Genomic DNA, 24,082 nt, shown 5'->3' with positions numbered 1-24,082 from the left:
AAACCCTGGTGGGATAGTGGTTAAGAACTATGGCTGCTAACCAAAAGGTTGGCAGTTCAAATCCACCAGGTGCTCCTTGGAAATTCGACTGTGTGGATCATAAAAAATTATGTATAACATTTCAAAGAATGGGAATTCCAGAACACTTAATTGTGCTTATGAGGAACCTGTACACAGATCAAGAAGCAGTCATTCGAACAGAACAAGGGGATGCTGTATGGTTTAAAGTCAGGAAAGGTGTGTGTCAGAAAGTGTATACTTTCATCATATCTATTCAATCTGTACGCTGAACAAATAATCTGAGAAGCTGGACTACATATGGGGACTCAGGATCGGAGGAAAGCTTATTAACATGTGTTATGCAGATGACACAACCTTCCTTGCTGAAAGTGAAGAGGACTGGAAGCACTTACTGATAAAGATCAAAGACCACTGCCTTTAGTACGGATTACACCTCAACATAAAGAAAACAAAAGTCCTCACAAGTGGACCAATAAGCCACATCATGATAAACAGAGAAAAGACTGAAGTTGTCAAGGATTTCACTTTGCTTGGATCCACAATCAACAGCCATGGAAGCAGCAGTCAAGAAATCACACAATGCATTGCATTGAGCAAATCTGCTGCAAAGGCCTCTTTAAGGTGTTGAAAAGCAAAGATGTCATCTTGAAGACTAAGGTGGGCCTGACCCAAACCATGGTATATTCAGTGGCCTCAAATGCATGTGAAAGCTGGTTGATGAATAAGGAACACTGAAGAATTGATGTCTTTCAATTGTGGTGTTGGAGAAGAATATTGAATATATTGAATAATGGACTGCCAAAAGAACAAACATATCTGTCTTGGAAGAAGTACAACCAGAATGCTCCTTAGAAGCAAGGATGGCAAGGCTTTGCTCACATACGTTCTACATGTTATCAGGAGGGAGCTGTCCCTGGAGAAGGACATAATGCTTGGTAAAGCAGAGGGTCAGCAAAAAAGAGGAATACCCTCAACAAGATGGATTGACACAGTGGCTGCAACAATGGGCTCAAGCACAACGATTGTGAGGATGGCACAGGACCAGGCAGTGTTTCATTCTACTGTACGTAAGATACAGGTATGGGGCCCTGAGGTAAAATTAACCCTCTTGTGAACAGAGGCTGTAAAAAAATTCCAAAGCAAACAAGATAATGGCATAGGGAAGACAAGAAGAAACCAGTATCTCAACCTGAGGCTAAATTTTAAACGATAAGCAACCAGATTTTCGTAAACACTTCCTCTTAGGATTGTTTTCAGGCAATCCAACTAAAACCAGAATTCTGTGCAGGTGCAGAAACGATTTGGTTGACTGCCGGACAGCCCCATCCCATAATGAGTCCTGCCTAGGAACTAGGAAACTGGTGTCAAGGAACTAAAAAATGCCAGACACACATCACCAGATAAAAGCCAGACCCAATTTAGAAGTGAGAGGTCTGATACCCACTTCCATGCTAAGTCTCAGCCTAGCCCTTCTTTTAAATATGCATGCTATTTCCCAGGAGTTTGATGAATATGTGTAAGTTGCCTTTTACTGCACAGTATAAAACTTCTCCCAGCACTTTGCTCTGGGAGGCAGTGCTTTGAGAGTGATCTCACTGTCTCCTACTTGCTGCACGTATTAAACTATGTCTGCTTTAAAATCCACTTGACTCTAGTTATTCTTAATGGAGTACAAGTGGCAAACCCATTGTGTTCAGCAACACTTAGGGTTGGGACCAACTCTACAGCACCCAACAACAGGCACTGGAGAAGGAATGGGGAGTGGCTGCTAATGGATTTCTTTTGGTGGGCGATGAAAATGGTCTGGGATTAAAAAAGTGGTAATGGTTGCGCAGCCTTATGAATTTACTAAAAACCACTGAACAGTACACTTTAATGGTGAATTGTACGGTATGTGAATTGTATCTTAATAAAGCCATTGTTTTTTTAATGTTATTACTCTCCAAACACAAAATTTATGTGCCATTTTCACATTTAGCCCTTTCATAAATTACCTTAAAATTAATCAGATCTAAATTTTTCCAGGAGCATTCTTACCTCTAGTATGTATCATGCACCTTTGTTAGCATTATTTACACAATTCCTTAAATCTACTTTAGATCATTAGCTTCAAAGCACAGGAGTGGCCAAGGAGATCTCAATGTCATGGCTTGCCATTGACCCAACACAGTCCTAAGTATTACATTTATTAATTCTCTTAATCCTTGGAACAAACCCCAAGGGATAAATTCGATTATTCCCAATTTGCAGATTAGGTAGATGATTAACTTGCTTGAGGTTATGGGGCTAGTGAATTGTCAACCTGGATTCAAATACAGACAGCATTTAGCTGAATGGAAGTAGTAAATGAATATGCAAACGATTATCACACTTCACTTAGTCAAACTACAAGATTTTTAACATAGCCTTTTTTTAATATATATATATATATGTATGTATATCCCTTGCTGTAAGATTCCCGACTTAAAAAGATCCTAGAGGACAGAGAACTACCCCATAGGGTTTCCAGAGAGCGACTGCTGGATTCTAACTGCGGACCTTTTGGTTAGCGGCCAAACTCTTAACCACTGTGCTATCAGGGCTCCACTCAACCAAATCAACTTGTGTTTCTAATCACTGACCCAGCTCAGTCAGTGTCATTCTCCAGAGGCTAGAACCTGATGGATTAAGGCATGTACTTGTTGTTGCTGTTGTTGTTGGGTGCCCTGGAGTCCATTCTGACTCGTGTCGACCCCACGTCTTACTGCTCCATAGGGCTTTCTTGGCTGTAATTTTTACGAAAGCAGATCACCAGGCTTTTCTTCCGAAGCAATACTGGGTGGATTCAAACCGCCAACCTTCAGGCTGGTAGAGGAGCACAATTTGCGCTACCCAGGGACCATGAATTAAGACACAGAGGACCTAAAAGAAAGATTCAAGTAACCACCAGACAGGCGCACCCCTTCCCAAAAGTAGACGGCTGTGGGGCGGTCCTTGTCGATCTATGCGCCCAAGGGTCCTCCAAAGTGCTGGCAAGAGCAGTAAGCAGAGAGGGAAGCTGGGACAGCACTGAGAGGTTGCCGGGGCAGCGGCCGCCAGCTCTGGACCGAGGGCAGAGGAGAGGGGGTGCCGGGAGCCCCGGGGAAGCCCTGCCCCGATGGCACGTAACAGAGCTGGTGCCATACGTGCGCGGCCGCAGGGGCAGCTCGGGGCTCAGCAGGGCGGCGGCACTGGCGGGAAGAGAAACAGCAGAGGCCGGCGCAGCCAGCGGGAGCACGTGGGCCTGGGAGAATGACGCCGACACCAGCCCTACCGAGCCACCCTCCACCTTGGGGCTGGGGGCCACCGCCAGCCCCGCCTCCCTGGCCAGAGAGCCCCTGGCGCGCAGGCGCTTTTGCGGCGCAGGCGCGGCGGGGCGGAGCCAGGAGCCGGAAGCGCCCCGTGCCAGGAACCGGAACTTCGCGGAGGTCAGGCGAAGGGACCGAGTTCCGCGTTGCTTGGCAACCGGTGTGCGAGCAGCGGGCCGGCTTTGTGCTCCCTGGAGCGAGCCGAGCATAGCGCCCACCGCCTGCCCCGGCAGCCTCCCGCCCCGCCCGCCTCACTTCTTGCCGCCCCTGCTTGCGTCGCGGAATTCCTGCCCCTGGCATTACTTACACCTCTCCGGCTCTCACGACACCTTAGCGCCCACCTGTCTCAAGGCCAAGCTCCACCGAAAAGGAGGCGGCCCGAGGCCGGACGTGACCCTCTCGCTGACTGACCACAGCGCCCCGACCATGGGCACCTACACCTACACCAGCCGGCCCCGGGCCCTGCCCTGCCAGCGCCGCCGTTACCGGGACAGCCTGTTGCAGCCGTGAGTGCCCGAGCCGCTCTCCCACACCAACCCTGTGTGGTCTCCACCTGCACCCCATCCCGGGGCCCTGGCCCTCCACCCTGGCGAGGTCTGCCGGGCTGCTTTCCCTGTCTGCACTCTCCCGAAATAAACTTTCTTCCCGGAGAAGCTCTCCCGTGGCATGGAGGAATGAAGCCAGGAGGGGGGCGGGCGGCCGCTGTTGGACGATCAGCGTTTAGCGATACCGTGTGGAGCTGCTGGGCCTGACGCTCAGGGATCGGCTCCTTCCACAAAGTTGGAGTCAATTAATGTTTATTGGGGGCCCGCTGTGTGCCAAGCACCTTGCAGGGAGCTTTTTAAGTAAGAGATGTCTACCAGTTTAAGAAGAGAAAAATAGAAAAATGTGAGAAAGGATTATGTACGTTAGAAAAGGATTCACATTAAAACTGGACTCCTTTCCAAAACACTACCTGGTGCCTTTAAATACAGTAAAACCTGTGAAAGCTGGAACCTGTGTAAGGCAGAAACTTGTCAGAGAAGGAAAATTCAAATGTTCTCCACTAATCGAGTGACAGAAAAATGATAAGACCACACCCTGCCAAAGGTGGAAAACTTGCAAAATTTGGAAAAACAAGGCAGTCCGGTTGAGTTCTGGCTCTCACAGTTGAGTTCTGGCTCTCACAGGTTTCACGGTAGTTGCTTACAGATCATTATTATCAGTTCAGACCAACAAGTAAGATAAACGAGAATCAGTGGTAGTTCATAAGGCACAAATACTTGTGGGAAGGAAGGGAGATAGATAGAGTTAATTGATTGGACTGTGTTAAGGTAATGCTGAAGACATAGTAAAATCTAAATTTGAAGAAAATAGTTGAGACCACTTTCCACGATAACCAAAAAAAACCAAACCCACTGCTGTCGAGTCGATTCCGACTCATAGCAACCCTATAGGACAGAGTAGAACTGCCCCATGGAGTTTGCAAGGAGCGCCTGGTGGATTCAAACCACTGACCTCTTGGTTAGCAGCTGTAGCACTTAAACACTAGGCCACCAGGGTTTCCCTTTCCGTGATAAAAAAAAAAAAAAAAATTTTTTCTTTTTTCTTTTTAATGATAGCCTTATTAATATTGAAAAGGGTCCAGGAGACTACCCATTGCCGTCAGAGACAATAGCTACCCTATAAAACAGAGTAGAATGGCCCCATAGGGTTTCCTAGGCTGTAATCTTTATGAAAAAGGGCCCTGGTGGTACAGCGGTTAAAGCACTTAGCTATTCACCGAAAGGTTGGTTCCGCCATTCTGCAGGAGAAAGATGTGACAGTCTGGTTCTGTAAAGATTTGGAAACCCTATGGGGCGGTTCTACTCTATCCTATGGGGTCACTATGAGTTGGAATCATAGTGGGTTTGGATGGGTTTGGTTTTGTTTTTGTTTTTTAATCTTCTTGGAAAGAGACTGCCACATCTTTCTCCCACATAGCCACTGGTGGATTCAAACCCCTGACATTTTGGTTAACAGCTGAGTGCTTAACCACTGAACCACCAGGGTTCCTTGTCCAGGAGAATACTATTAGCTAAACTTGCTGATGTGTGACCAGAAGACCATATGCAAAGAGAGTATGCTTTTGTGTCAATTTGGAGAAAGATCTCCTATAAAGTCCTAGACCCTGTCTTGATCAAAATTTTATAGTTCGACTGGCTAAATCTTTCAGATGACACATGGCTGGAATGGGTAGCTGGATGTGATCGAGAAGAGTCAGAGTTCCAAATTACCTTGATGGAGTGTATAAAACCCTGAAACCCATTGCATCGAGTCAATTCTGACTCATAGTGACCCTATAGGACAGAGTAGAACTGCCGTGTAGAGTTTTCAAGAAGTGCCTGGTGGATTCAAACTGCTGATATTTTGGTTAGCAGCCAAGCTCTTACCACTGTGCCACCAGGGCTCCAGTAGAGGGTGTAACTAGGCTCAAATCAGAAGATGAAATGTAATTGGATGACTGTAAAGTTCTGTAAGTGTGGAAAGTCAATCACAGGAGTACCTGATTGTCCATTTGGAAAGAATCTAAAAATTTAAGTTTAACACGAGCCTAATGTGGTTTAGGTGGTATAAGTCCTGGCGATTTGCTTCCAAAGATCAGCCAAGATTCCCCCTTTTCTTAGAATCATAAATCTTAAATACCAGTTTTCTCATTTTACAAGCAAAAGAATATAATACATAAAATATGATACATCTTTTATGTACTTGTTGGTAGTTAAGTGACAATAAATTCCATTAAATTCAGCTTTAACTGTATCTTAGATATCTAGTGCTGCTATAAAAGAAATACCACAAGTGGATGGCTTTAACAAACAGAAGTTTATTTTCTTAGAGTTTAACCCAAAACCCCCACTGCCGTCGAGTCGATTCCGACTTCTTACAGTTTAGGAGGCTCCCCAAAACCCAGTGTCGATTCTAGAAGTCCTAATTAGGGCACCGGCTCTGGGGGAAGGCTTTCTCTCTGTCTTCTCTGGGGGAGGGTCCCTATCTCCTCAACTTCTGTTTCCTAGCTCTTTGGAGATCTCCATGTAACTGGACATCTGTCTTCCCCCATCTCTGCTTCCTTAATCTGCTGCTTTTATGTCTTATAAGAGATTGACTCAAAACACACCCTACACTAATCCTGCCTCATTAATGTAAAAAAGACAGCCCATTCCCAAATGGGATTATAACTGTAGGCATAGAAGTTAGGATTTACAACACATATTTTGAGGGGGACACAATTCAATCCATAACAAGGCACGTGGCCAAAGCAAATTGTAATAACGTCATCTTTATTTCACGAATCCTTTGGTAAAGGATTATAGCCCTTCTAATGAAATAACAATGTTCTTAAATGTAAATAAATGGACAAAATTACCTTAGAATATATTTTTTATTTGATCCTGCCCAGTTGAATCATTGTGGTAGGCAGAATAGTGGTCCCCCAAAGAATAATGGTCCTAATCCCGAGAACCTGTGAACATGTTACCCTACATGGCAAAAGGGACTTTGCAAATGTGATTAAGTCAAGGATATTGAGATGGGGTAGTTATCCTGAATTATCCAGGTGGGTCCAATGTAATCACAAGGGTCCTTATATAAGGGAGGTATGGAGTCAGAGTCAGAGGAGAAGATATGACAGTGGAAGCAGAAATGGGAGTGATGCAATTACTGGAAGGGCCACAAGTCAAAAAATGCAGGCAGCTTCTAGAAGCTGGAAAGACAAGGAAACAGTTTCTTGCCTAGAGCCTCTGAAAGGAATACACAGCTTTGACGATACCTCGATTTTAGCCCAGTGAGACCCATTTGGGACTTCTGACCTGCAGACATGTAAGATAATAAGTTTATATTGTTTTAAACCACAAAGCTGGTAGTAATTTGTTACAGCAGCAGTGGGATAATACAGTCGTGGCCTTAGACAGAATAGCCTTCTTTAATGTTTATCTTTGCTTTTTCTAGATTTTCCGGTTCTCTCCACTTGTCCTACCCAATGAATGCCCTTTTTTCTTCATCCATTTCCGTATCAAAACAGGAATGGATTTGATCTCATTTAGTGATTATGAATAAGTAGGAATGAGTTAGGGAATATTGGTATATTAGTAGCCTTGTCCACTACCCATCTGTCAGTTTATCAGGCTTACGTGCTACTGTAACACTTGAAGCTATGCCTCTGGTATTTGAAATATCAGCAGGGTCACCCATGGCGGATGGGTTTCAGGGAGCTTCCAGACTAGGAAAAAAGACCTGACAATCTGCTTCTGAAGATTAGCCAACGAAAACCTTATGGATCACAACAGAACGCTGTCCAATTTGCCTGCTTTGGCCATTTTATCAGGAGGGATCAATCGCTAGAGAAGGATATCATGTTGAGTAACATAGAGGGCCAGCGAAGACAAGGGAGACCCTCTGTGAGATGGGTTGGCACATTAGCCACAACGATGGACTCAAACATGCTGGCAATCACGAGGATGATGCAGGACCAGGGAAGGTTTCGTTCTGTTCACATAAGGTCACCACGAGTTGGAGTCAGCTCGACAACGGCAGCTAACAACAGTAGCCTTATAAACCATTAACATCTGATGCTTTATAAGGACTTTTAGACATGTGCAGGTAGGTAAAGAAAAGACTCAAGGAGGCTCTAAAATTATCACCTTTTAGGGAGCTTTAGAGGCAAATGTAATTTTAGGTGGTTTTAAGGAATGGCCTCTCTCCTCGCTCCGATGGCTCAGATGAACCCAGTAGAGAAGTAGAGAGTGCTGGGGGGAGATCAGCTGGTGTCAGAATGGTGAAAACGTTGTAGAGCGGAGATACGTCTGGCCTCCACCTCATAGGAATCAGCTTTATGCTGATGGTGTTTCTGTCTCCCCCTTGTGAATTTAGATGGCTCCTGATGCCACAGAGAAATTGTGTGGAGAGTACAGAGTGCTCCCATTTACCCCTATACATTGTTTCCCCTGTTACACCTGGCATTTCTGTGGCCATATGTCCTTTTAATACAATCGGATCACTTTACCTTTCCTCCAGTGTCCTCACCAGTAATAGGTTATGGATTTTTGTTTTTTGATAGCGTCATGGGCCCAAAATTATTCTGCATTATTAATTTAATTAGCACTGTTGTTAGATGCCGAGTCGTTTCTGAGCAATAGCGACCCCACATACAACAAAATGAAGCATTGCCTACTGTTGTGCCATCCTCATTGTTGAGGGGCTCGTCTTCTGGCACTATATCAGACAATGTTCCGCTGCTATTCGTAGGTTTTCACTGGCTAATTTTTTTTTTTTTTTTTTTTAAAGTGGATTGTCAGGTCCTTCCTCCTAGTCTGTCTTTGTCTGGAAGCTCTGCTGAAACTTGTCCACCATGGGTGACCCTGCTGGTATTTGAAATACCGGTGGCATAGCTTCCAGCATCACAGCAACACACAAGCCACCACAGCTCAGCAAACTGACAGACAGGTGGCGGTGATTAGCAGTAGGAGGCTTAAACAAGTAAGCGTCGTTTGAATTTTCCATTCTGAAAGATCGGTGGCCGCGGTGTATGCGGCAGTTGGAATGGCCAGGCTGCTGAGAGACTGCGGCAGTAATCCAGGTAAAAGGCAGCGGCGGCCGTGGGCAGCGAGTGGGTACGAGAGAGATTGGGGGCAGAGTCGAAAGGACTTGCTGGGTGTGGGGGTGGGTAAGGGGAAAGAATCAGAGATGACAGCCAGGCTTCTGGATTGAGCCAGTGGGTGGTCAGCAGTGCCATTTGCTGAAATAGGGGACACTGAAGATGTAACGAGGTGAAGTGACAAATGATAATTAGTTGAATGGTTGAAATTTGAGGTTGCCTTGGGGACATCCTAGTGAGATGTCAGTGGGCAATTGGTATACATGCTTGGAGCTCAGAGGAGTGGTCTGAGCCAAAGATACAGTAAAACTGGGAGTTTTAGGTATCAGGATCCTAACTGCAGCCTTGGAAATGGATGAGGTCAGCTGAGGACAAGAGAAGGTGGAGCCCTGAAGAAACCCTCCTGTCTGGGAAGAAGCCAGCAAACAAAGGCCAGCCAAGCAGCAGGAAACCAATCTGAAGACTGCAGCGGAGTCAACAGGCTGGGAAAAAGCGTTTCAGGAATGAGTGGCCAGCTGAGCTGGACACTGCGCAGAGGGCCAGCAAGACGAGGGAAACCTGTCTGGGTTTTAAATAATACGGAATCAGGTCGTTCATTAGCGGCTTCAGCATGTGATAAGTAAGCAACTTACCGCCCTCTCAAAATCATTTCTGAGAGAGGACCGTTAATTCGTACACGGTTGGTGTTTGGTTTCATAGCTATAAATAGGATATCATTTGAAGAATTTTGAATGAAAATACCAGGCTGTGTTTTTCATTGTTGTTTCATTCTGATCGCTGGAATTAAAATTTTTAATATTTAAAAAACAATAACTTTTAAAAATATCATTGAGTTTAAAGAACAGTGAGAAATCTGACTTATTTTTTAAGCCAGATTATTCTACTAATGTCACTTTCAAATCCTTGAATCAAACTTTTTTCAGTCCTTTAGGGCAGGCGCCTTTTAAGACGGGCCATTGTCACATATGTTCGTTCAGTAGTCCCAGTGGATTTACAGTCTAAATGCAGCTCTGGCACTTACTCGCTAAGTGACCTCGGGCAGATTGCTTTCTGAGTCTGTGTCCACTTCTATCAAATGGGAATCGTACTATCTAACTTGAAGACTTAGAGCAAGTAAGAAAACAATAATGTGTGTGAAGGGCCCGACTTATAATACGCTTTCCACAAATGGTAGCCGGCTGTCTTCTTATTTTCTGGATTGTGCTAAAACAAAAATCTAAGTATTTTCATCTTAGTCTAACTCTTACTGAAAATGAGTTCTGTTTACAGATACCAACACTCTAGTAAAGAAGTTATTTAAAATATGCTATAAAAAAATTTTTTTTAATTTTTATTTTGCAGAGATGACGAACCTATGCATTTTGGAAACATAATGTATGACAGAAGAGTGATCCGAGGCAACACTTATGCTCTACAGACATTGCCGCTGGTTAGTATAATTTGAATGGTCTAACGTAGGGCTTCCCAGAGTATCTGAGGTGAAGGCCTGGTTTGTTTGTTTGTTGCAGACCAAAACATTTTAAAAATACAATTAAGATGAATTACTGAAAAATGAAATGGAAAAAAAGGCACGCAAAATACAAGGCTCAGTTATTGTTATTAGATTCAAAAAAGCCTAGTTGTCACAATTGCTCTGAAAGTTTCTAAGCTTTTACTCTCAATTTCTGTACTTAAATTGTTACAGAACTGTGCCAGCAGCTCATGGATGGCACCAATCTGAGGGCCACACTTTGAGCAGTTCTGGTCTGACACATTTAGGTCACCATTAGAAGCTTGCTTAGGTTAGCTCATACTCTAATGCTATGTCATTATTTAATCAAAACCTCTGAGTTATGCTTCTTTTCCATTAATTCACTCTACAAATATTTAATGCATTTTAGGTCTTCTGCTGAGTACCTAGGATACAAAGCTGAGTAAGGCATGACATGGTACTGAATGTGATGATTTCTTAGCACAGAACTGAAATACAGTTAATTTAATCTATAAGCAGTATATAATGTATAAGTGCCTAGCACCACATGGATATACGTGAATGTTAGCTCACCTGAAGCAGTGATTCCTAAACCTGGGTGTGCATCAGAATCACCTAGAAAATTTATTAAAAATATACATGTTTTAGTCCTACCTTAGAACTACTGTACTGAAACCTCCAAGGATTACACACAGGAACTCGCATGTTTAATAAGCTTCTGTAGGTAATTTTGATACGGTCAGTCCAGGGACCAGCGTTTGGAATCAGCACCTCAAACATGATATGGACATATGCCTCAGCATTTTCTTGTGATGGTACCAGAAACGCTGGCATACCTAGTACAGATACAGAAAATAGAACCATCTCTATTTTTGGTTTCTTAGTCAACTAATGGAGCCCTGGTGGCGCATTGGTTAAGCGCTCACCTACCGAAAGGTCAGGAATTCGAGCCCACTGACCACTCCGTGGGAGAAAGATGTGGCAGCCTGCTTCCATTAAAATTACAGCCTTAGAAACCCTATGGGGTTTCACAGTTGCCGTTATGCTTGAGCCCATTGTTGGAGCCACTGTGTCAGTCCATCTTGTTGAGGGTCTTCCTCTTCTTCGCTGACCCTCTGCTTTACCAAGCATGATGTCCTTCTCCAGGGACTGATCCCTCCTGATAGCATGTCCAAACTATGTGAGATACAGTCTTGCCATCCTTGCTTCTAAGGAGGATTCTGGCAGTATTTCTTCCATAACCCATAGTATATTCAGTATTCTTCACCAGTACCATAATTCAGAGGCATCAATTCTTCTCTAGTCTTCCTTATTCATTGCCCAGCTTTCACATGCAGATGAGGTGATTGAAAACACCATGGCTTGGGTCAGGTGCACCTTAGTCTTCAAGGTGACTTCTTTGCTTTTTAACACTCTGTCCTACAAGGTCACTATGAGTGGGAATCGACTCAACGGCAACAGGTTTTAGTTAGCTAGTTAGCACCATACCTTAAAAGTCTCCACTGAGACTTTCAGACAAGGTGGGGATTCACCTATTCCTTCCTAGTTCTGGTTCTTCCTGTAAAAACCCTAGCCATAACACAAACAAACCTGGAAAGACTCTGAAAGTTAGAAAGCAGAAGGTGCAGTGGCTAGGGATTTTGGGACTTGAACACAATGGCAATGAGTTCCCTAAGTTTTTTTGTTTTGTTTTTTGATCTCCCACATATCCCATTCAGAGCACTGGAGAAGCCTCTAACCTGAAACCACCAACAGGGTCAGCCCCAAGAAAGCCTGCTTCCTCTAGTCAAAGAACTGGGAAAAGGGCAGCGTTGCAGAACAGAACACCTTTTGACAATGTTACCCCTACTTTAGCCTAACACCAACAGAAAAACTGCCCTGTCCCTCCCCTCATTGTCACCAAGGCTGGGGTGGGAGCTGACCTTCCATCCCCACATGGCGACAAGGCAGTGTGAGTTGACCCTCCACTTCCCACATTAAAAGATTAAAAGGATAATAAGGGAATACTACAAAACTAACATAAATTCGATGACTTAGATGAAATGAACCCTTAAAACTGTCAACTGCCAAAACTCAACTTGGTATGAAGTAGATAATCTGGATAGTCCTATAACTACTAAAGAAATTGAATTTCTAGTTTAAAATTTTCCAAAAAGGAAATGTCCAGGCCCGGATGGTTTCACTGAAGGATGCTACCAAACATTTAAGTAATTATTAGCACCAATTCTATACAATATTGCCCAGAAAATAAAAAATGAGGGAGTACTTCCAAACTTGGTTTATGAGACTAGCAGTGCCCCAATACCCAAACCAGACAAAGGAAGGAAAAAAAAAAACTACAGACCGATATTTTTTCATGAAGTTAGATGCAAAAATCTTCAACAAAATATTAGCAAATAGAATTTAGCAATATGTTAAAAGTAGTATACACCATGACCAAGTAGGATGTATTGCAGGTATAATCCATGCTGAAGGCTGTGATCTTCATCAGTAAGTGCTTCAAGTCCTCTTCGCTTTCAGCAAGCAACGTTGTATCTTCTGCGTAATGCAGGTTATTGAGTCTTCCTCCAATCCTGATGCCCCGTTCTTCTTCAGATAGTCAAGCTTCTTGGATTATTTGCTCAGCATACAGATTGAATAGGTATGGTGAAAGGATACAATCCTGACATACACTTTTCCTAACTTTAAACCATGCAGTATTCCCGTGTTCTGTTCGAACGACCGCCTCTTGATCCATGTATAGATTCCTCATGAGCACAATTAAGTGTTTTGGAATCCCCATTATCCACAATGTAATCCCTAATTTGTTATGATCCACACAGTTGAATGACTTTGCATAGTTAGTAAAACATAGGTAAATATCTTTCTGGCATTCTCTGCTTTCAGCCAGGATCCATCGGACATCAGCAATGATATCCCAGTTTCCACGTCCTCTTCTAAATCCAGCTTGAATTCCTGGCAGTTCCCTGTCAATACACTGCTGCAGCCGCTTTTGAATGATCTTCAGCAAAGTTTTGCTTGCGTGTGATACGGATATTGTTCAATAATTTCCACATTCAGTGGGATCACCTTTCTTGGGAATAGGCATAAATATGGATCTCTTCCAGTCAATCAACCAGGTAGCTATATTCCAGATTTCTTGGTATAGACAAGAGGGGGCTTCCACTACTGCATGTATTTGTTGAAACATCTCAGTTGGTATTCTGTCAATTCCTGGAGTCTTGTTTTTTGCCAGTGCCTTCAGTGCAACTTGGACTCCCTCCTTCAGTACCACCAGTTCCTGATCATACGGTACCTCCTGAAATGGCTGAACGTCAATCAGTTCTTTTTGGTATAGTCATTCCATGTATTCCTTCCATCTTCTTTTGATGCTCCCTGGGTTTAATATTTTCCCTGTAAAATCCTGCAATATTGCAGCTCGAGGCTTGAATGTTTTCTTCAGTTCTTTAAGCTTGAGAAATGTGTGTTCTTCCCTTTTGGTTTTGTATCTCAAGGTCTTTGCGTATGTCGTTATAATACTTTCCTTTGTCTTCTCAAGCAGCCCTTTGAAATCTTCCATTCAACTCTTTAACTTCATCATTTCTTTTGCTTTAGCTACTCGACATTCAAGAGCAATTTTCAGAGTCTCTTATGACATCCATTTTGGTCTTTTCTTTCTTTCCTGTCTTTTAAATGCCCTCTCGCTTTCTTGATATATGATGTCCTTGGTGTCATTCCACAACTCGTCTGGTCTTTGGTCATTGGTGTTTGACGCGTCAAATCTGTTCTTGAGATGGTCTCTAAATTCAGGTGGGATTTACACAAGGTCAGACGTTGGCTATCATGGACTTGTTCTGATTTTCTTCAGTTTCAACTTGAACTTGCATATGAGTAATTGATGGTCTGATCTGAAGATGGCCCCTGGCCTTGTCCTGACTGAGGATATTGAGCGTTTCCATCGTCTCTTTCCACAGATGTAGTGAATTTGATTTCTGTGTGTTCCATCTGGTGAGGTCCATGTGTATAGTTGCCACTTACGTTGTTGAAAAAGGTATTTGCGGTGAAGAAGTCATTGGTCTTGCAAAATTCTATCATGAGATCTCCGGCATCCTTTCTTTCTCCAAGGCTATGTTCTCCAACTACCGATCCTTCTTCTTTGTTTCCACCAGTAATTATCAATGCATCCTGATTGCATGTTTGATCAATTTCAGACTGCAGAAGTTGGTAAAAATCTTCAGTTTCTTCATCTTTGGCCTTAGTGGTTGGTGTGTAAATTTGAATAATAGTCATATTAACTGGTCTTCCAGTTGATATATACACATACACATACACATACTCATACACATACACATACACATACTCATACACATACACATACACATACACATACACATACACATACACATACACATATACAACCAGAAGAACAAACAAGTCTGTCTTGGAAGAAATACAGCCAGAGTGCTCCTTGGAAGTGGCGAGACTTCATCTCATGTACTTTGGACATGTTATCAGGAGCGACCAGTCCCTAGAGAAGGACATCATGCTCGGTAAAGTGGAGGGTCAGCAAAATCAGAGGAAGACCCTGGACAAGATGGATTAACACAGTGGATGCAACAATGGGCTCAAACATAACAAGATTGTGAGGACGGCACAGGACCAGGCAGTGTTTTGTTCTTTTCTACATAGGGTCACTATGAGTTGGAACAGACTCGATGGCACCTAACAACAGTAACAATTCCTTAATCAGTTGTCTTTTTGTATACTTGGATAGGCTTCATTTGCACTGAGGATATTTTCTTTGTGAACTAAAATATTTTTTAAGGAAATTCTGTTCAAATGAAATTCAGATTTAGAAAAAAATCTAGTGCTTTTCAGTTTCTTAACTACACATTAGAATTTACTGTAACTGAATATTCATATCAGTTTTACAACACACCAGAGGAATTTATGCATTAAAATACTTGAGTAAGGAAAGATCGTTTATTAGATAGGATTCTGAACCCGTTTATCCCAGTTAACAGCCATACTTCGAAGTTATTTTTATGCTGTCAGACATCTTTGTAATTACCTGACGAAGTTCCCGTAAAACTTTAATCATCCGGTCACTAATAATCTGGACGTGTTATCATGACAGATGCTTTGATACTACCTAGGAATTATTTTTGGAAGGCAGGTCTGTATGAGAAATGTAAAAGCCTTTTCCGTCACCCTTAGGGTGGGCAGCCGGATCCTGTCGAGCTTCAGAGGCAGCAGCAGGCTAAAAGGAGGGCCCTCGCCAGGAAGCGAGCCCAAGAACAGCTCCGACCACGCACTCCTGAACCTGTGGAAGGCAGAAAGCACGTGGATGTGCAAACAGGTGTGTTTCCATTGCCATTGGCTTACCCAGTTTTTCTTTGCAGTTCATTTTTATTTGGCCTTTCTCTATATGATTTATGTATCTCGCATGCTTCCCCATACTTCCCCAGTCACATGGCGCGGAGCAGTATATGTTGTTATATTGGATATGGCTGGAAGTGTGGAATGGTCACGTATTCTATTCTTAAACTAGGATTATTTCTCACTTTTTCTCTTCATTCCCCAGCATGAGTCCCTGGGCTTTTCATCAGGACTTGCAGGGCAGTGTGAGATGGGGACCGAGTCTATTTTGGCATTTTACTTGCCTTCTGAGAGGAAGAGACCCACTCAGATCTGAGTCCCATCCCCCTCACCAAGGCCCCTTCCACTGTCACGTTTTGTTCAAATCCTTTCACTTTGTACATTCCGCAGGGCCACACAGCTCTCCTGAGGCCAGTGCCAGCTTCTTCCTACTTGTCTAACTATTCTAGATGCTATGGAGGCTTACCTAACCCATAGGGTCTAGCTGTGTTCTTGACAGAATCTCAGCAATCAGACAATACTTGGTGTTTTCCTTGGACCAGTGTAACTACTCAAGATCCATCTGGTACCCTGGCAAGATGGTGAGTGGAGTCATCAGGGTTCCTTCCAGGTGGTAAGGGCAAAAGGAAGAGAACCATTCTACTCTTTCTCCCCTACCTTGAGGCCAACTCTAGAATCTGTGTATGTTTGTGATTAGCCGATTTAGTTATAACTCTGTTAGGTTTCATGTTTATGTTATGCCACGAGAATAATAAATGACATAATAGCAGCCACCTTTTGTTGAATATTTCCTATATCTCAGAGACTATACTAGGTACTTTACCTATGTATCTTCTTTTATTACTATAAAGATTCCATAAGACAGATCTTATGATCCCTTTTACAGATGAAGAAACTGAGGCCCAGAGAGGATATAACTTGGCTAGGTCCTATGTTCAACATCTGACTCCAGTGCTCATGTTCTTGGCATGATACCACACTGCCCCTGCCTCATGAGTTATTTCTAAGGTGAAACTCGTTTTCATATATGTTTATAGAGTAGAGAGAACATTAAGTAACATGATGACATAGGGCATGATTTTAAAAAATCCGAGAGTTTCCAAATTGTTACACATTATCATGTTATTAATCAGATGCACGTATTATCGTCTCTCCACTACCAGTTGTACTTTGCATCTAATACACAGCCCTGGTCTTGTACTCTTTCTTAGTTCCATTTTCAAACACAAAGCTCAGTGCTTTCTCAACGGTCAATAAATGTTCTGTGGTCTTCCAAATACATAAAAACTCTTAGTTCAATATGAGATTTGAACTCCACATTTGAGCACTTTCTTTCTAAGACTTACTTTCTGATGCATTTAATTCTATCCTAAAGGAGCTAAAGCTTCAAAATGCACATATACGCTTGAAGTAGATGAGAATTTCAGACTCAGTGTGTGTGTATTCTTCTTAGAACTATACCTTGAAGAAATTGCTGATCGCATAATAGAAGTTGATATGGAATGCCAGACAGATGCGTTTTTGGACAGGCCACCAACACCACTCTTTATTCCTGCCAAAACTGGCAAAGACGTGGCCACCCAAATACTGGAGGGAGAGGTGAGGTACATACTTTGCGCTTCCCTCTATCTTTTTATAAATGAATTGAAGTTAGGTTTAGTTAAAAACTTAGGATGTGCTAGAACCACTTCAAAGAGCCCCGATGGTGCAGTGATTAAAGTGCTTGGCTCCTAACCTAAAGGTCAGTTGTTCGAACCCACCAGCCACTCCATGGGAGAAAGATGTGGCAGTCGGCTTGCATAAAGGTTACAGCCTTGGAAACCCTATGGGGAAGTTCTGTTCTGTTCTTTAGGGTTGAAACAAGTTTCAGTCTACTCAACGGCTGTGGGTTTTCGGTTTTAGAACCGCTTCACAATCAAAGATTTTACTTACTAAATTTAATCAAGATGCTATCTATAAGAGTTTTTCCTGCAATACTAGAAATGTTTTAAATTATTATGTTCTCATTTCTCCTCTTTGCTGATCAGGAATGAAATCATTAGAAATGTTTTCGGAATATATAAACATTTGATTTGTTTGTGTACTGCTTTTTTTTTTTATGTATGTATATTAGGTAGACTTGTACCAAATAAGGAAAAATAACATCCTGGTATAAAATAAGATGCCCCTATTAGTTGCTTGTATAATACTGAACTTTTCTGAAGACAATCTCTCTGTGTTAAAAATAACTTTAAAATAATTACATTTTTATCAGTATGGAATGCATAAGTAGGGCAGTTTATGAAATTGAAGAACAGATGGAAATGATTATATGCACAATGACTTAAATGATTTAAGACTTAAAGAAGCTTTAAAGAACTGTCATTGAAATAAAATATCTTCAGAAACATAGGAGAGTATATTTGCCTCTAAATCCTAGAGATGAATCACCAAAATTTCCATTATTCTTGTTCCTTAGTTCATCAAACTGTTATCAAAAACAACCAGTAAATATTGAGCAGAAAAGGCAGAGAATAAGAAAGACAGAATATTTCTCTTGGGTGTCAGAGTTTGATGTTAAAATTGTCAACTATCAGGTTTCATCTTGCTGACTTTTGTGACTTCGACTTAATAGAGTTTTGCCTTTGAACAAAATACTGTCCGATGTTTCTCGAAGGGTTACTTTGAGGATTAAAGACCACTGGTAAAGCACCACCACAGTGCCTGGCACGCAGAAGACACTCAGATGATATCCCACTATTGCCATTGTTCTTTTTATATTTTTTATTGGGCACTCAGTTCATGATTACAATTTTAGATTTGCTTTGTTTTGTATGTTTAAGCTCTTCGACTTTGACCTTGAAGTGACACCAATGCTAGAAGTTTTGGTAGGAAAGACCATCGAGCAGTCTCTCCTGGAGGTAATGGAAGAAGAGGAGCTGGCCAACCTGCGGGCCAATCAGTATGCATATGAAGAACTACGGAATATCGAACTTGCTGAAGTTCAGCGACTTGAAGAGCAGGAGAGACGACACCGAGAAGAAAAAGTACAGATTCTAGTTTTCTTTCTTAGATAATCTTTGGCTATTTAAAAGATCACATTCAGAATTACATGTGCTATGTCATAACCAAACCGTCGGCAGTTCGAATCCACCAAGCGCTCCTTAGAAACTCTATGGGGCAGTTCTACTCTGTCCTGTAGGGTCGCTATAAGTCAGAATTGACTCGATGGCACTGGGTGGTATACTGAGTATGTCATAAGATCTTTGGAAACATGTTAGAAAAAGACCTATAGTATGTATCGCTCAGGTCTCTCCTCTTTTATGAATAGATCCTTCATGGACTGAATTACATGCTTTAGATTCCATCTGACATAAATTGAGTTTCCAAGAGTTCCTAAATGAAATAATTTAAATTACATATGTCTGAAGAGACTCTTAAATATGAGGAGTCCTAGAGAAAGAAATTAATTGCTTTTTCAAACTCAGTGGCAGAAAAAGTGGAAGGAAGGACAAAGCGGAATGTATTGGGGATGGGAGAGGGGTAAGAAGCAGAGGATCTAGCCAGAATCTAGGTCTTTCCCCCTGTGGCCAGACCCTTTTCTATACCCTTGAGGATACACTACCACTACCTGAGTCCTTATAGAATAATTTTCAGGTTATAGGTGTTAAGAACCTCCCATAAGCAAAGTTCTCTAATCCAGTTTTTAAAATACGCCAGTGACCTTTCAGTCAGGAAGCACTAGACTCAGACATCTTGGAGAATCTTCTAGTTCTGGCATTAACTGTCACCCTGTGTTGTTTTTTTTTTGTGTGTTGTACACTGAATGAGCAAATGATAAGAGGGTGCCCTAGTACCTAAGAGTTAAAACGATTTCCCAAAGAGCCTAACCTACTGTGAAGGTTAGTCCTGGGAAATTCTACTCAATACCTAATCAAGTGAACTTTAGACTTTCCTCCAAAATAAATAATTAAATAATTGTGTAAAGAGCATGGGGTTTATGGTAAGGATTGTACAAATGCAAGACTATTGGCTTACAAATATAAATAGACAAAATAAAGTTTGTTGAAATAATCAGGGCTCTTTATCAGAGAATACTTATTTACTATTAAGAAATATATTGAAGTGAATGAAGAATATAAATCATCTAGACTTTTATTTGCTTAAACCTTGAAAATAGATTTAACTAGAAAATATACTAATTACATGGCAGCAGAGACAACCATTAGCTTTATAGATAATTGTATGGTCTACATAGAGCAACAACAAAACACAGGAGGTTCTTAAAATCTTCAGAACCATTTCAACTTCATGAATTCAAAGAATTATTACAAACAACTTGATTCATTGGCCCAAATTCTTTAATTGAAGATGTCTAAGCAACTAAAATTTTCGTGTCAGTAATACTTTGTGATGATATTGATTAAAAATGGATATAATCATCTTTATCCTTTTGATACCATCCGTATAGTCAAGCATGTATTTCTTGAAATTATTTTACTCGAAAATGGATCAGAAGAGTTTTACCTCAAGCTTCATCTTTTATACCTTTCTGAATTCAATATCCATTAGTTGATGCAATTCATTACAATCTTGATTTTAAAAAATGAGCTTTTTAATAGATAGACGCCTTGCTGTCCATTTTTTAAATACAGATACACTTCCAGAATCGTCCTCACATTAACCTCACTAGATTCATTGTTTGGAGAGGACGTAGTAGCTCAGTAACCATCTCTGATAATGCTTTTCTCTTGACAGGAACGTCGTAAGCAACAGCAGTGGGAAATAGTACACAAGCATAAGGAGACTGCACAAAAAATTGCCGCTCGGGTCTTTGCTCAGCGTTTCCTGGCAGACCTTCTTCCATCTGTGTTTGGTAGCCTCAGGGATGGTGGCTACTTCTATGATCCCATTGAAAGAGGTTTGTGGAGGTTTTTGTTAGATTCGCCGTTCTAATAAGCATCCTCTTAATGGTTCAGATTTATCTCATGCCTATTTTATTTTCAACTAGATTCTTTCAGTCTCTGAAACAAATCAAAAAGTCAACTACAGTGGCTTCAAGTACATACTAATAAGAAGTGTGTTATAGGATCTTGATTTTAGGATGTTAGCTTTTCTTTATTGAGAAGTAAAATTGGATAGTCCACAATTGGACTTGAGGTCAAAAACTTGAGTTCAGGCCCCAGCTGCATCGTTGACTAGCTCTGTAATTTTTATCTTCCTCATCTTTGAAATGAGGATTATTTGGGAGTTAAAGTCACAGTGTATGTGAAAACTTCGTGTAAGCTATAAAGCACTATGTAAGTGTAAGCAGCTGTTGGTAAACGTGTTCTCAGCGGACTTTCTATTTCAGTCAGAAACCCGTTGCGGCCAGCTGTTGAGGTCGTTCATTCATTTAACACGCACTAAGTGGGTGCTCCGAGCCCTGGTTGCCCAGTGGTTAAGAGTTTGGCTTCTAACTAAAAGGAGACTGTGCCAGGCACTGTGTTAGGTGTCGGAGATTAAAAAAGAAGACCTGATATGAGCCTTTGTAGAGCCCATTGCCTGTCAGCTATCTCTTAGCATCTCCCCAGTGCCGCCCGTCCTAGCTAGTCTGGCCAAATGAAGGGTAAGATGTTTGCCATCTTCACACGACCACCCTCCTTCTTGAAGTTAAAAAGCACTTAAGTCCATAAGGCTTGGTTGTTCAATCCTGTTTCATTTGGCCAGTAGTATTTTGGAGCAGGTGTTAATAATGTTAATTTTCACTGATACGTATTCAGTTTTCCTAGAGATCAGAATACAGACAGTATCATTAGTTTAAATGTTTATTGTGCTTTCCAACATCGCACTTTGCATGCTTAGCTGTCGGACAGATAGAGCAGTTATAATCCCCATTTTTCAAGAGGAGAAGCTAAATGTTTTGCTTCAAAATACTCAAGCTGGTCAGTAGACCTGTTTAGGTCTCAGACTCACTTGGAACTCTGACTCAGCAGGGCCAGTGTTCTTTCTTCCAGGCCTCACACTGTGAGTCATAGATGTCAGTAAGCATTTCCTATTCTGGATTGCTGACCTACAGAAAAAGTCAGTTATACATCACTTAAAAGCTTGCAAATGAAATCCATGCCCAAGATTAAAAGTATTTATAGTTGTGAAGATAATAGTCTTTTATTCTCCATTGTCACTGTGTTGAAAAATAATTAGATGCCTACCCCTCCTGCCCTCAAAAAAAAGTTCTGATCAGCTTCCATCGGGCCCTAGGCACAGGTGGGCATCTTCTTTTGACTGGCGTGGCCCAATCCCAAATTTGTGCTGTTTGGATTGGAGCTCTGCCCCCCAAGTCCACATCTTCCACCTGCCTCCTTGACTCACCTCAAAGTACAACACATGAAGTAAGCTTTGACTCCAAAGAAAGCCTCATGATTCTGAAAATAGTTTCTCTAGTGCAGTAGAAAGAAAACTGACCAGAACATATATAGCAGAAGCTCTAGTTCCGAAAAATCAGCCACGGAAAACCTGCGGAGCACAGTTCTTCTCTGACACGCATGGGGGCGCCATGAGTCAGAATCAACTCGATGGCAACTCTTTTTGGTAATGGGTCTATTTAACATTTTGTATTAAGAAAACAGTGTTGATGAATCCATCACATTACGAAAAAAGCACAGATTCTTCCTATCTGTAATGATTCACATAAAAATCACACTAATGAGCTTACTCTTTTTTTTTTTTTGTAATACAGATATTGAGATGGGATTCCTTCCATGGCTAATGAATGAAGTTGACAAAACCATGGAACACAGCATGGTGGGAAGAACAGTACTTGACAGTAAGTTCTTTTTTTTTCTTTAAAAGTCATCTCTAAAAATTTTCAGTAGAAAATTTAAATTGCACAAAGTATTAACTTCACAGTTTTAATATGTTGATTATATTAACAAAAGTTGCAGATTTTTAGCTTCAGTATTATTTTTGATCTTTCTATAATTTGATCAGTATTAATATCTGTTAACATTATTTTGTAAGTAATCTGTTAAAACAGGTAGAAAATACAATTCATATTGAATGTATTAAGTGACACAGAGCTGTGTGAAGTGTGTGAGGAAGGATAAGGCCTGGTGAATGTTTCATACTCATCTGTAAGTCAGCACTGTAACTACTATGAAATGAAAAATTGTACTGATTTCTGTCTGTGTAACTTTGCAGTGTTGATCCGAGAGGTGGTTGAGAAGAGACTGGATATGTATGAGCATAAGAAGCACAAACGCCCATCCCAGGGGCCCACAGATGGGCAGGGCAGCTCTGGGGCCATGCAAGGGTCGCTGGAGTACTATGAGCTCCAGGGACCAAGTGCCTCGCAGACTCAGAGGGCCCCTGTAGGCAAAGACTCTCTGTCCAGAACAGCTTACGAAGGAAGGTACGTAGAGAGAGGGCTGTACCAAGACAAGAAAGTTTTAGAGGAAAGAGACTCCATAGGGGAGCCATGAAGCCCACCCTGGAGCCAAATCAACGATCCAAACAATCAGGTAATGATATGTGAGTCCCCTTGGCTTATGGAAATTATGTTGTGTTTAGTCAGCATGTCATATATAATGGACTGGGCAAGTCAGATATGATGAAATAATAAAACTAATAAAAAAATGAAACTTAAATAAATACTTATGAATAATAAAATATCCAGAGGCTATATTTTAACTTTAATGAAAATTATGTTTAATTATTGGCTTCCTATTGCTACCATCTATAACTTTTTTTTTATAACTAGCAAATATATTTTTCCTTAATCCTTCTGACTTTGTGGGTTCTTTTCTAGTAAATATGATATTTAATACAGTAAAACTTGCGAAAGCCGGAACCTGTATAAGGCAGAAACCTATCAGAGAAGGAAAACTCAAATATTTCCCACTAAAACAAGTTGTCTTAGTCATCTAGGGCTGCTATAACAGAAATACCGTAAGTGGATGGCTTTAACGGAGAGAAGTTTATTCCCTCATAGTCTAGCAGGCTAGAAGTCCAAACTCAGGGCGCCAGCCTCAGGGGAGTGCTTTCTGTCTCTCTCAGCTCTGGAGGAAGATCCTTGTCCTCAATCTTCCCTTGGTGGAGGAGCTTCTCAGCACAGGGACCCTGGGTCCCAAGGATGCGTTCTTCTCCTGGCTCTTGTTTTTTGGTAGTATGAGGGCCCCCCCACCTCTGTTCACTTGTCTCTTATATCTCAAAAGAGATTGGCTCAAGACACAATTCAATCCTGTGGATTGAGTCCTGCCTCATTAACATAACTGCCACTAATCACACCTCATTAACATCATAGAGGTAGGATTTACAACACATAGGAAAATCACATCAGAT

The 24,082-nt window shown here is 41.7% G+C and overlaps 1 protein-coding gene across 1 annotated transcript; it reads left to right on the top strand.

The window, feature by feature from the left end:
- The first annotated feature begins 1,024 nt into the window (after positions 1 to 1,024).
- On the top strand, positions 1,025 to 23,716 carry RSPH3 (radial spoke head 3). The gene is made up of 9 exons (XM_064294930.1): positions 1,025 to 1,099; positions 2,808 to 3,853; positions 10,297 to 10,384; positions 15,623 to 15,764; positions 17,238 to 17,383; positions 18,607 to 18,810; positions 20,522 to 20,684; positions 22,482 to 22,568; positions 22,943 to 23,716. The coding sequence occupies exons 1-9, from the start codon at positions 1,025 to 1,027 to the stop codon at positions 23,221 to 23,223; spliced, it is 2,232 nt and encodes a 743-aa protein (XP_064151000.1). The 3' UTR covers positions 23,224 to 23,716.
- The last annotated feature ends 366 nt before the right edge of the window (positions 23,717 to 24,082 follow it).

This window comes from Loxodonta africana, chromosome 1, assembly GCF_030014295.1.
Source record: "Loxodonta africana isolate mLoxAfr1 chromosome 1, mLoxAfr1.hap2, whole genome shotgun sequence".
Lineage (NCBI taxonomy): Eukaryota > Metazoa > Chordata > Mammalia > Proboscidea > Elephantidae > Loxodonta > Loxodonta africana.
Note: the sequence above shows the minus strand (reverse complement) of the source record. Positions and strands in the feature narration are given on the sequence as shown.

Excerpts from the sequence above, each read along its gene's own strand:
- RSPH3 (XM_064294930.1), top strand. The coding sequence starts at position 1,025 with ATGGGCTCAAGCACAACGATTGTGAGGATGGCACAGGACCAGGCAGTG. Across the intron at positions 15,765-17,237 it reads GCACGTGGATGTGCAAACAG|AACTATACCTTGAAGAAATT; the intron begins GTGTGTTTCCAT and ends TATTCTTCTTAG. Across the intron at positions 18,811-20,521 it reads GACGACACCGAGAAGAAAAA|GAACGTCGTAAGCAACAGCA; the intron begins GTACAGATTCTA and ends TTCTCTTGACAG.